General features: G+C 37.3%; 3 protein-coding genes and 1 long non-coding RNA gene across 6 annotated transcripts; 1 reads left to right on the top strand and 3 right to left on the bottom strand.

Moving 5' to 3' along the window:
• The first annotated feature begins 12 nt into the window (after nt 1-12).
• Nucleotides 13-5,414, top strand: LOC149732565 (NAD kinase 2, mitochondrial-like). Of its 3 annotated transcripts, none has more exons than XM_089883135.1 (11): nt 13-217; nt 1,321-1,394; nt 1,721-1,935; nt 2,131-2,274; nt 2,858-2,979; nt 3,134-3,217; nt 3,386-3,579; nt 3,700-3,790; nt 3,901-4,115; nt 4,231-4,366; nt 4,898-5,414. In XM_089883135.1, the coding sequence occupies exons 3-11, from the start codon at nt 1,735-1,737 to the stop codon at nt 5,025-5,027; spliced, it is 1,317 nt and encodes a 438-aa protein (XP_089739261.1). In that variant the 5' UTR covers nt 13-217; nt 1,321-1,394; nt 1,721-1,734; the 3' UTR covers nt 5,028-5,414. The 3 variants fall into 3 exon arrangements, with proteins under 3 accessions (XP_089739261.1, XP_089739262.1, XP_089739260.1); XM_089883136.1 differs by lacking the exon at nt 13-217 and adding an exon at nt 937-1,077; XM_089883134.1 differs by lacking the exon at nt 13-217 and having other exon boundaries at nt 1,100-1,394.
• On the bottom strand, nt 5,318-11,319 carry LOC149732563 (uncharacterized). The gene is made up of 2 exons (XR_016385565.1): nt 11,153-11,319; nt 5,318-5,882 (listed from the first exon to the last, which is right to left on the bottom strand). It is a non-coding gene; the product is annotated as an uncharacterized LOC149732563 (long non-coding RNA).
• Nucleotides 9,789-11,142, bottom strand: LOC149732564 (uncharacterized). The gene has a single exon (XM_089883138.1). The coding sequence runs from the start codon at nt 11,130-11,132 to the stop codon at nt 9,789-9,791; it is 1,344 nt and encodes a 447-aa protein (XP_089739264.1). The 5' UTR covers nt 11,133-11,142.
• A 404-nt stretch (nt 11,320-11,723) lies between the features above and the next one.
• LOC149732562 (uncharacterized) lies at nt 11,724-12,905 on the bottom strand. The gene is made up of 5 exons (XM_089883149.1): nt 12,759-12,905; nt 12,663-12,701; nt 12,334-12,396; nt 11,906-12,080; nt 11,724-11,843 (listed from the first exon to the last, which is right to left on the bottom strand). Exons 1-5 carry the CDS (start codon nt 12,858-12,860, stop codon nt 11,755-11,757), a joined length of 468 nt encoding a protein of 155 aa, XP_089739275.1. The 5' UTR covers nt 12,861-12,905; the 3' UTR covers nt 11,724-11,754.
• Nucleotides 12,906-13,084: the final 179 nt, after the last annotated feature.

Here is a 13,084-nt window from a genome sequence, read left to right as displayed (position 1 = left end):
TTCATCTGAGCAGGCCAGTGTCAGTTAAATATGTAAAGTGCTAAGCCGAAAGAATGGGCGTAATATATTTCCTGTGATGAGAAAAATGTGAATATTAAAAGCGTCTTTAAATATAGTCAGCTGAATGTAACTGTATTGTAATTTCCAAAGCAATTCAACGTTGTCTCCTCTTGAATTACTGATTAGCATCGAAAATTATTTTGGGACACCTATTCAGGTAGGTCGTTGGTACCGGGAGGTGTAGTTTAAAAACGTTTTTTTTATAATAATGTATCCCACGCCTACACTGTGCATGTAAAATATATAGTAGGTTGGGGGAAGATGGGACACCTTTTCATTCAATTTTCTCGCCCAATTTGGCAGTAAACAAAGAAAATGCAAAGAATTATAAAAGCGTATCCTCACGACTCCCCTAGATTGTTGTTAATTGTTTAAAAGACGATCAGGATATTTGGATATCATGTGCCAAAAGTGTCCCATCTTCCCCCACCCTACTATATGGTATTTCCGAGAACACACTTTTCTAGACCATGTTTTGTTACAAATGTGTTTTACTAAACACACGCGCACTTAGGTGCATTACAACCAGACATGAAGCGATTCATGCCTCGTCACGCTACAGTAAGATATTTATAAGCCCGATAAGAAGGGAGGGTCGTGGTGTATAGAACGGAAATAAAAACTTTATACTACACTTACAGGGTTCAGTGTATAACAATACGAGACACGTATATTATAAAAACGTTATTATTAAAAACGGGTTTTGTAAATATATACATTAAGAGAAACTTCTTATTCGCCGCGACATTTCAGACACATAAGAACCGTGATAACCTAGTGCTAACAATAGACCGCGATTTGTCTTGTTTTTTCTGGGTAACATTTCCGTTTGGTCATCAAAACCTATGATTCGTATAAAACCAGACTGACAACTACCGTCCTATTGCTCACACAATGTGATTTTTCATTATTTATAGCACCTGTGTAGTTTGAAGTTATTCTTCAACGGTGTGGAATTGGGAATATCCCAAAAGGAGACTTCAGATATTTTGTTGATGCGAGCATTCGAGCGAAACGGTACTTACTCTCTTTTTTTTGCTGATTGCGCTGGAGGCGTTTATAGTTGCTCTTGCAGTTGAGTTAGTAGTGCAGCTGCTTCGCTAATGAAACTAAAAAAAAGTGACCTGCAATTAAATAAGCTCAAAGAATGAAAGTTGCTTTGTGTCTCAAGCATTGCTGGATTAATAACCCACAATGTGCTCGACAATTTGTGATTGAGCATTGCGGAATTTCCCTAACTGCTTTGCATAACCTTTCCAGTTTTCGAACTTTTGCTCGTCTTTCCGCGTGCATCAGTGAGTCAAGATCGTTCAAACTAAAAGGAGTGTCACAGGGTAGGATGCATTACTATTGTGTATAATTATTATTTGTCAAGCTAGTAGTTATCTTTTGCAAATTGCTGGTGCAATTGGTATAAAACTGGAGATTACTGTGTACTTCTGAGTAGCTCTAACTTTAAGAAACAGCATATAAGACATATATAGGTTAGAATACGTTCAGTTTATGATTTGTTTAGTTGCCACACCCATGTAGATGTACAGTGTTAGGTACTGTATGTCTGAACTGTGTGAAAATATCTTTCAGAAACTTTTTAAAAAATACAAGAACTTATCTGAAGCCAACCTACATATTTTCAAATATCAAACGATTAATATTTTAGGAACTTTTCGTACAATGGCAACTGCAGCAGCATCATCAAATCGACGAAGTACTCACTTTGTTGATGACAACAACCAGAATGAAGTTTCGTCACCTAGCAACAGTGATAAACCTGTATTGAAGTTAAACAAAGTTGCAGTTGTTGGCAAAATGACTAGGTACGAGTTTGAAAAGCAACGTTACAGCGGCTTTTCTGAAGAGGAATTTAAAACCATGGTGAGCAAACTTAGATGTGTTAATTAATAGGTTATTTTAGACGAATAAAACAATAGGATTTTTCGAAACAATTTTAACTCTTTAGCTTAATACAAACTAAACATAATCATTTTAATTATGTATACTATATCACAAAAAATCTCTTCCTAATTAGGTCATGTAAGTTATAACCTTGGTGCTCCTGTGTATTTACAGCTCAGTAATCGTGGTTCTAACTATGAAAATCTGCTTGCTCAACACAATAAACACATGCAAACAATGAACAACTTGTTGGATGTTTTAAAGCGAAGAGGAATAGAATACAGGATGTGCACACGTGGTCATACAGAATATTCTAAGGTTTTATTTTAACTATTTTTTTTTCTAAAGAGTTTTTTTCTAAGTTAATGTTTCAGCTAAGACTTTTTTTGATAAACATTGGCTGTTATAAAAATGCTTGAACTTGCAAAATTGCAAACTTGTATCAATTCGTATTTTATGAACCTCCTATTTTCCCTTAGGCCGCCAGTGTATTTCGTTGACCCCTCACTCTAATTATGTCTTTTAGTTTGTTTATATAGTTGCATAATGATGGTAATCCATAAGCAGCAGTTTTACTTTAAGTAGTCTGTAGGTGCATATCAATGTTAATATGCTATTTTGTTAATTGCAGTATATTATACTATGTATCTGCATCCTATAATAATGTTTTCATTTCACTTCTCAATGTGTTTTAGTAAATAACAACATAACGTTATTTACATTGATTTATTCATTCATAGGTGCCAAACCTAGAGTGGCAGGGTAGGATACAATTTAATGAAATGCATTAACTAGTACGTGTGTCCAATTACCCCTGCCTCATCTGCATTTCAAAATATTGCACCTATGCATTAATTTATTAATACTAACTAAAAAATATAACATACCTTTTTGTGCATAGGATGCAGTGGATTGGGCAGACGCCATTATAACTGCTGGTGGAGATGGAACTTTTCTATCAGCTGCCAGCAAAATATTAAATCGAAATAAACCTCTCATTGGCATCAACACTGATGCAGAACGGTATAAGTTTTGTTTACTTAACTTAAATTTTTGTTTTATTCTATTTATATGTGTTTTTTTTGTTATTTGGTCTTGAATTTTTTTGCTAATGTTTGGGCTATCTGTACATTTTTTTAATATGTGTTTTATTTTTTATGTTAAACTATCCTTTTAGTTCGGAAGGACATTTATGTCTGCCAGCCAAATACAGCTACAGTCTTGACGAAGCTTTGGATAAGATTTCAGAAAGTCGTTTCAGGTAATTCTTCATAATAAAATATGGGTTAAAACAAACTAAAAATTAAAAAAAACAGAAATTTACAAAAAAATTCAATATTAACTTTTTGAGAGAAAATTTAGAGTCTGTAGTTATCAACAGAATTTTGTTTAGTGGTAACTCAAGTATATAAGCAATTCCTCTGTTTAGGTGGTTGTACAGACAGCGGTTAAGGGTCACAATGACCGGCACAGAAACAAATTTTGAAGCTCTTGAAAATGGACAAATCCTTCAACACAGAATGCGTGAAAGATTACAACGAACCGCTGCAACTTATTTTAGTGTTGATGATTCTGATGATGACTCGTTTTTAATCGATCGTGAAAAACAGCGTCTTGTCCAAGGTTAACATTTTTTTAGTCTTCGTTTGAATAATTTTGGTTTTCTTATCATATTTAAAAATGTTAAATAAATACGACCTATAATATGTTTATATTAATAAAAAAATGTTTTTTTTTCAACAGGTTCACCATCCGTACAGCAGAAAGTTTACAGTAAAAAGTTACCAGTCCTTGCTTTGAATGAAATATTTATTGGGGAATCACTTGCCTCAGTGTAAGTTTTAGAAAAAAAATTGCATGTTCTTTAACATGAGTACCCAATACAGTGCATTGACCAAATCACACAGAATGACTTGAGTTGACACCATTAATTCTATTTCCCAGCCCCTCTTACTATGAGTTCCAAGTAGATGACGGACCACCTGAGAAACAGAAGAGCTCGGGTATATGTGTTTCCACAGGCACAGGTTCAACTGCATGGTCGTATAACATATGTAGATTGCATAAAGAGTCTGTCAGGTCAGTTTTGGAAGCAGCAAGTGATATAGCAAGCAACAACAACAAAACTGTCCCGGTTGACCCAGATTTAGTAAATGATGGTAAGTGTAAAAATATTGAAGAACTTTTTTTTAATTATACAATAATCAAGTAGGGTGTACTCTTATGTAAAATTTGTAGTTCTTAAAAATTCGACATATCTTTTTATACATGTAGTGACCGAAAAATTTGCCCGTTCGTTTATATTTGAGGCCAGTATACCTAAGATGTTGTACGCTGTTCGAGACCCAATGCAAAACAAGGTATATTCATGCAACAAACCATATGGAACCGGCAACAAGATACATGTTCGGTAAGTTGGGTTTTATAACTGGAGTTTTAAGAATCGTTTTTGGCATTTCCGATAAAAAACATAAAAGTCTGAATGTGTATAATACGGTTTTCATTTCAAACGTTTTGGTTTTTTAAAAAAGCTAAAACCATTGTTAGTGATATCAGAAGTAAAATTTTATCTTTTTTTTGACTTTTGATTCACTAAAGAAATATTTGATATAAAAATCTTTTTATCATACAAAGGGCTGTCATGTTTGTATTAAAGCTGACCAGAAAGTGTTTTATGCACTTCTAGGGTTAACCCATAAACTTCTACGTAGGCTGTTTTTACATACGTACCGGATTTGAAACATTGTCCTTTACTACCTAACGTAATATTACATTTGACAATTTCCTGTTGTCATGGCATTAATCACGTTGTATACGTCAAAATACTACTGTTTTGACAGTCTGCTGAAGTAGACCGCACGAAATAACGTGATGTATCTCTGTCGGTGTGCTATATTGACGCCTGAGCCCAAAACATTCGCTAATTTGCCATTTCACGCAGGTCTCGATGTTGGGATGCAGCTCTGTGTATAGACGGTGACACGTCGTTTGTTTTTAACGACGGTGCTTCAATAAATGTACAGATTCTGCCCGAAGACGCTTTGAGGACCGTTGTTCTTGATGAAGATTAATCTATGCAACCGTTTTGCCTTTTCTAGCTTTTTACAGGTCCGTGAAGTAACACGGTTTTAGTAGATGTTGTGAACGGAGATACAACTATCGGTGTCCGCGATTTCTTTATCGCAATGTGTTTAGTGGTGATAGAAATACCAGATTCTCGACAATCTCCTTCTACCAGATACGGCAACGACCAGAATTCTTTATATTTTCGCAACTATCATACAACTAGCCTTTCATGCTCATACCTACATTTTGTATCCTTTCTTGCGAGTTTTGTCCAAAAAGGTTTCGTTCTGTCGAAAAAGGTTTCCTGCTTGCACTATCATATTCGGGTAACATCACTTGCGCGCAATTCATAAACGTGTCATAAATAGTCTATTAAACATTTTACAACAATCGGTTTTATCTCTCTAAATCCTGCTCAAAATGGTCGCTAGAACTTTATTGCTTTGGAAATACAGCGTCTGATTATGAAAGCAGATTTGGCTTAAAACACAGCAGCGTTCAGTTTCAGCGTAGATGTGAAATTGGTGAAGCGTAATTCATTTGTTCAAGTTGGCGAATTTTCTTCATTACTATTTTCTTTTCACTTTGTTGCTTTGGAAATGCAGCGTCTGATTATGAAAGCCATTTGGCTTAAAACACGGCGGCAATTAGTTTGGGTGTAGCAGTTGCATTGGTGAAGCGTAGTTCATTTTTCAAGTTGGCGAATTTTCTTCATTACTATTTTCTTTTCTCTGTCGCATCTTTTAAAAAAAATATGACACTTAACGATTCTACAGGCACTAAACTCGAGTACTTTTTATAAAATCTTACTTTTTTCGGCTGAGCGCCTGCACCAGTATTATTACCATCCAGATGCGAACCTGCAGTAGTTTTTTTTTTTTTTTTTTTTTTTTTTTTTTTTTTTTTTTTTTTTTTTTATTATAATAAAAAGGCGCAACAGCACAGTTGGTTGAAAATACACAGCAGCAAATAGAAAATACAATGTATATAATTGACTTTTAAAAGTTACTCCATTTTAAGTTATGCACATCTTTCTTATTTTTGCTTTTTGCTATTATCCATTCTTCGTTTTTCATTCTGTTTACATCACTTAAGAACATGTGCAATTTCGGTTCATTCTTTGCTACTTTAGAGCGGTATACACAAAAGCGAGCACATAGTAATAAGCAAGAAACTATCGGGTTATCAATCACTCCAAAGAGAAAATGCTCATCTTGAAATACAAAAGGGGTGCGTAAAGTGGCACATATCCAGTCGGAAACTTCTTTCCAGAATAAAATTATTTTAGGGCATGTGCAGAAAATATGATGTACTGTTTCCAGTGCACTCTCACAAAAAACGCATTGGCCTGAGTCAACAATTCCGAATTTGAATAGTTTATCATTTGTTATTATCGCCAGGTTGTTTACTTTTATTTGGAATGAGCGGAATTTTGTTTTTAAGGTACAGAAGTAATTGGTTTTGTATATTTTTTTCCAATCAGGGTCGATACCTAGTAACGTGGCCCACGTTTGGCCCTGTTTATTTGTCTGCTCGCAGGATATATTCACTAATGTCTTATATAGATGTTTGGTGTTATGGCAGTCCATCACCGTTTTTAGCAGTTTTTCGGGTATTCTCTATATTCTGTTTGATTTGCTGGAGGCGATTCCTCCCTGTCCCATTCGTCCGGGATAGCTTTTATAAGCCGGTTGTAGCTCCAAAAATCTGTCTCCTTATATGGGACCTTCCATTTTTTTATTATTTCGTTGTATCCCATGTATTCGCCTTTTTCGTTAATAAGGTCATGATAGGAGGAGATGCCATGAGTTAAAAACTGTTCGATTAAAAAGCTTTGTTGTTTCGTTTTAATTTTTGGGTTTAACCACAATAGCCGTGGGTCCGTACGGTAGTCCGAAATTATCCCTTTCTTAAACAATCGCCGCAGTAGAATTACTGATTTGTGTGAGGCGCGCAGTGGGAATATGCGCCGAAAGTCGGCACAGCCATCTCTCATTGGTGATAACATAGCGACGGTCATGATGTTTTGGTCGACAAACTCTTTTTCTATTAATTTCCAGGGAGCGTGGTAATTTGGGTCTAGTACGTTTCTTATCCATCGTAGGTTCAGTGTTAAAAGATATGTTTCGATGTCGATCATACCAGCCCCGCCTCTTTCTATGTCTGTGCACATTTTTGTACGATTTATCTTTTCCCACTTAGATTTCCAGACGAAACGAAATAGTTTCTGTTTTAATTTGTTAATAAACGTCTGCGGTGGTATTTCGGGTAAGACTGTAAGTTTGTAGGTGAGGATGGGAATGATGAGGGATTTTATGACCGTTATTTTCCCGAGAAGCGTCAGTGCACGACTAGACCAAATGTTTAAACGAATGTCGACTTTTTTTATGATAGTGGCGGAGTTAAGCGTGAAGATTCTTTTACTTTGCATTTCCAGTGGAATGACAACCCCGAGATATGTTATTTGATCATTAGGCCATGCGAGACCTTCATTGCCCATTGGGCGCATTGTACAATTCCGTTTCGTTCCTACGTAGAATGCGTTTGATTTATTCAGATTAGTCACAGAGCCAGAGGCATGACCAAAACGTCGCAGTATTTGGAAAATTAGATTAAAATCCTGTAGATTGCCCCTCGTGTATATTACCGTATCGTCGGCCAGTAGAGAGAGCTTTGTTTCATGACTATTAATATTTATACCTTGAAAGGGTGATGCTCGTAGCTCGATCGCCAGCATTTCTATAGCCATAACGAACAGAGTAGGAGACAGAGGGTCGCCTTGCCGGACACCCCTGCGTATATCAAAATACTTCGACACATACCCGTTGTTTGTGACAGCACATTTTGGCGCATCGTACACTGTCCGAATCCACTTTATAATTCTACTACCGAATCCAAATGCTTTTAACGTTTCGATTATATATTCCCAGCTTATTGTATCAAAGGCCTTATACATGTCTACTGAAATAATAGCTCCCGGTATCTGTTTTAGGTCGCAGTACTCAATCATATTAAACATGAGCCGAATATTATCTCCGATATATCGTCCATTTATGAAACCGTTCTGGTCCTTGTGGATCAGATCGTCTAAGAAGCATTTTATGCGGTTGTTTATTACTTTTGAGATAATTTTATAATCTGAATTTAGAAGGGTTATCGGTCTGTAGTTTGTCGCATAGTGTGGGTCCTTGTCTTTTTTCTGTACAAGTGTAATGACACCTTGTGTTTGGGTTGTGGATAAAATACCTGTTTTTTCCGAGAATTGAACGGCTTGCATGAATACGGGTTTCAATGTCGGCCAGAACGCTTTGTAAAATTCGATAGGAAGGCCGTCGTTGCCTGGTGATTTATTGTTCCGCATTGAATTAATTGCGAATAAGCACTCTTTTTCTGTAACTTCGGTTTCAAGCACCATACTTTGCTCTGGGGTCAAGCGAGGCGGGGAAAGGCTTGCGAGATGAGCAGCGATTTGTTTAGTATTCCAATTTGTGCGATTTGGCTCATATAGTTCCTGGTAAAAGTTTGCTAGTTCCGCTATTATTGCCGATTGGTTTGTTATTTCCCGGTTATCGCTTTTAAGTCTAAAGATAGTATTTTTCTCTCTGCGTATTCTTTCCAGGTTTAGGAAGTATTTTGTGCTTCTTTCTCCCTTCTCGGTCCAAAGCGCCCTACTCCTCACGATTGCGCCCATGGTCCGCTTTTCTACTAAGGTATTAAGCATGTTCTTTTGAGCTTCCCTTTGTTGTAAAAGTTCCGTCGACGGGTTGATTATACTCGTTATTTCGGATTCCGTTTTTTTAATTTTATTTTCAATCTCTTTTTGTTCAGCTTTAAGAGCTCGTGTCTTTTCCGCGCAAAATTTGATTGTTACTCCTCTCAGATGGCATTTTAACGCATCCCACCTCAGCGTCGGCTTAAACTGTTGCGGGGGGTTAAATGTACAAAATTCTTTAATTTCTGCCTTAATCATTTTTATGTAGCGAACATCAGATAACACAGTCGAGTTCAGTTTCCAAGTACCCCTACCTCGTGGGTTAGGATCAAGCATAACCTCAAATGTAGCGACGCAATGATCTGAGTTTACGCCGGGAACTATGGACGCAGCACGCAGTTTTGATAGGACGAGTTTGGAGACTAAAAAGTAATCAATTCTACTAGCGGCGTATGGGTTGTTTTGGATGCGCGTGAAAACCTTTAGACCAGGATTATTAAATCTGAGTGGGTCTGAAAGGTTATGAGCAGTCATATTGGTTGTTAAAACGCGGTGGGAGTTTTTGTTTCGAAGGGTTGGGATGTTTCTGTCTAGCGCAGGATTTATCGTTACATTGAAATCTCCTCCTATTATAGTAGCTCCGGTATATTGGGTAATAAGCAGCTTTTGAAATAGGTCCTCGAAAAACTGAGGTTCATCCCTATTGGGGCCGTATATGTTTGTGATGGTTAATATCGTGCCGTTAATCTTTATCGTTGCCATTAACCACCGTCCGATAGGATCCGCAGCGTGGGTAAGCACTTCATATGACAGTCTTTTGTTAAAGAGTATTGCTACCCCCCTACTGTTATTGGTACCGTTGGCCCACAGAATTTCCCCTTGCCATTCCATTTCCCAAAGTTTTTGTTTCTCTCTCGAGCAATGCGTTTCTTGTAAAAAAGTTATACAGTATCGTTTGTTTTGTAAATAGCGAAAAATAGTTTTACGTTTTTTATCATTTCTTAGACCAGCTACATTAAAGGTTGCAAAATTTACAGTCATTGGAAAGTTGTTATTAAAGTTTTCTAACACCAATATCAACATCGTATTCATATTCAAAGCCACAGCTACATTTAAATGGTGCTTGCGGTTCTATTTCTTTGATATACCTTTTTCCGCAATCGCAGTGGATTAGGCGACATTTGCATTTAGCGTTAGTGCAAGCTTTACTTAAGGGTTTACCAAGAAGAACGTTAAATTGGTTGCATTTACAATGTGTGGAGTACCTTTGGCAGTTCGCACATTCGTATGTTCCATCTTCCAATCTGTATTCTGGTTGTATCGTTTTACAGCACGGCATCAATAGCATAGTTTCCTTGCATACTGGGCATGCAGTTGATTCACTATCGAAGCTTGTGAGGAATAGGTCGCTTCCACAGCACACTTTGGATATCAAAAATTCGTTGCTGCAGCTCCAGCAGAAGTAGCTTTCGGTTTGTTCTGTGGTGAGTCCTTCCATATTGCACTTTGGGCAGTTTACCGGTAGTTTTTTTTCACTGACGCTAGCCGACTTGACTCTAGTGTTTCTTTGGTCATCAGGGCTGGGATAAGCTCTCTTGATTCGAGCAGCGGTTGTTTCGCTCTCCATAGCAGTTGACGCCTCCTGCGAGTCACGCGCTACCTGCGGCAGCGTGCTGGCGTTCTTATCTCTGACGTCAGGTAGCCTCGCACTGGCTGTCGGAGTATTCAGCTTCAGGCCGGACTCTTGCTCGAGCGTGGCAGTTTCGAGACGAGGGAAGTCGCTTTTTCTCTGTTTGCAGTCTGCTTGTTTGTGACCTGGTTTTGAGCAATATTTGCATGTAATCTTTTGGCCAAAGTATGAGACATAAAACTCAAGATTGTTAACTACGATATAACTGGGAATCGGGTTTTTTTCCACATCTTCTCTTTTCATTGTTATGTATCTGACTCCGGTCTTGAACCCATCTTTATCTATTTTGTGAGTGCTTTTAATTGGTTTGCCATATTCCTTTTCAATGTGTTCCAGCAGCGTTTTCTCAGGAAAGGGTATTGGAACCCATCCTATTACTACATTTACAATGTCGGATTCGTACAGTCGAAGGCCGTAAATTTCGTTTACTGTCGTTAACTTTTCGAACAGATCCAGAACATTCTGCCTGGTAACACAGGTGACATCCACTTTGTTACCTTTCATTGCTGCAATGCCAGCTATTCTGTTTTTTGTAAAACCTGCTTCTTTTAACAGAAATATTATCTCGCTTCTTGACATTAGCTTGTTCGTTCTAAACATAAGGCATGTTGGTCTTTTAAACACTATTCCTGGTGTATTAGCTGCCACCATCTGAGCGAAGCTGGCCCTTTCAGGTGCTGCCCTTGCGGACAACCGTCCGCTAGCCATACTAAACGTGAAATGCGAACCTGCAGTAGACCCAGTCGATGTTGATTGCAAATCATGTGCTGCTTGTTGTGGCTGATAAGGTAATATCGATGGTCTGTTCTGTTGTTTTGAACGAAAGTCCGCAACAGTTCCTCTGTATATTAGCTTTGGCTGCGTATCGTTATGTTTGTTCCAACCTGGCAGTGGCAACCCTGACGTTTTTTGGGCAATTTTGGTATTAGTCGCTTTATGATGAGATATCGTACAGTAGGTTAGGGGAAGACGGAATAGCTTTAGCACATACTGTCCAAATATCCCGATCGTGTTTAAACAAATAGCAATGGTCTATGAGAGTCGTGAGGATATGGTTTTATAATTCATTGAATGTTATTTGTTTACCACTATAATGAGACAAGAAATCAGAGAAGGTGTTCCATCTTCCCTCACTCTATATACTATATATAAAATAGCGAGGAAAGATGGCTTATATTTTCAACTGATTTCTTGTCACATTTGATGGTGAACAAGAATATTTAAAGAATTTTATAACCGTAGTCCCGCAACTCTAAAAGAGCGGTATTAATAAAAACGATCATGAAATTTGGGAATTAGGTGCCAACGGTATTCAATCTTGCCCACGGTATTATCGGTTTTCATACAATAAACGTCGGGTATGGGTACCTCGGAATGAAGGATCTAGTGTTGACGTGCTGGTTGTAGAACTCTGATCGTCTGTATGTAAGAAAGAGTATAGTTGAGTTAGTAGTCTATATACAGTCATTGTATAAACGTACAACCTCTTGCTACAGAACTCATTGCACTGTTTGGCATTTCTCTATAATCCACGTATTCCCGTATGTCGTTTGAAACCGGCATTACGACGTTAATTAGACCCTTTATGAATTTCTTATCCTCATTCGTCAACGTGTTATTTTTCTCAAGTGTAAACTCCAGCAAATAGTAAATCACCTGTAATGGCCACATACCTTTCAATATATAGTAGGGTGGTGGGGGGAAGAAACCTTGTCATTCTCTTTACTCATCCCACTTGGTAGTAAACAAAGAACATTCAAATAATTATAAAACTATATCCTGACGAATTCCGTAGACCGTTGTTATTGTTTAAAACACGATCAGATTATTTGGATAATACGTGCAAAAGGTGTCCCATCTCCCCCCGTCCTACTATTATATGATCATATGTTTAAGTCGTTGGCGTTACGTCATTCATCCGAAGAATTCCCCTTTCCAAGTCAATGTTTTTCTCTTTTGTGAACTCGTAGACCTGTCGTGTATAGAATATTTTATTGTTTCCGTTACATTATATTGAGGTAAAATGGTGCATGTTTTCATTATCTTTTTTCGTCCTATTTGGTAGTAAACACAGGATATTTATTTTTCCGCAACTTCGTGACTGCAAAATAGCGTTGTAAATTGTTTAAAACACTCTAGAAATACATGAAAATATGTGATTTTTGTTCTAAGGGTATCCCATTTTCTTTCAGACTACTAATCAGATAAAATGCTGTTATATTTTGTATATATACGCACCAGTTTTTGGTTTTCTTTTTTCAAATGTGCGATGTTTCCCTGAAACGGAAACTTATTGACCCTTAAGAATAGTACACATAAAAAAGATTCACTTACAAGTAAAACTTTCGTAGTTTCGCGACACTTGTCAGGGTTTTCAAACACGTTTGCGTCTTCCATCTTTCGTAGTTCTTCCACGACTTCATTATATTCATCCATGTAAATTGCCCGGCAGTACAGACTTTAATATTTAAATTTAATCTTTAACACTTCTGCATATAAACTTTATTATATATAGTACTCTGGGGTAAGATGGGGAATCGTTGCCACCTATATACCCCATATTTACTGATTGTACAGTTTTAACAACTAACAGCGCTCTTTTGAAGCCGCGGAGCTACAGTTATAATTATATATTGTAAACTAAAACATGTCCCAATTTA

This window comes from Ciona robusta, chromosome 8, assembly GCF_009617815.1.
Source record: "Ciona robusta chromosome 8, ASM961781v2".
Taxonomy (NCBI): domain Eukaryota; kingdom Metazoa; phylum Chordata; class Ascidiacea; order Phlebobranchia; family Cionidae; genus Ciona; species Ciona robusta.
Note: the sequence above shows the minus strand (reverse complement) of the source record. Positions and strands in the feature narration are given on the sequence as shown.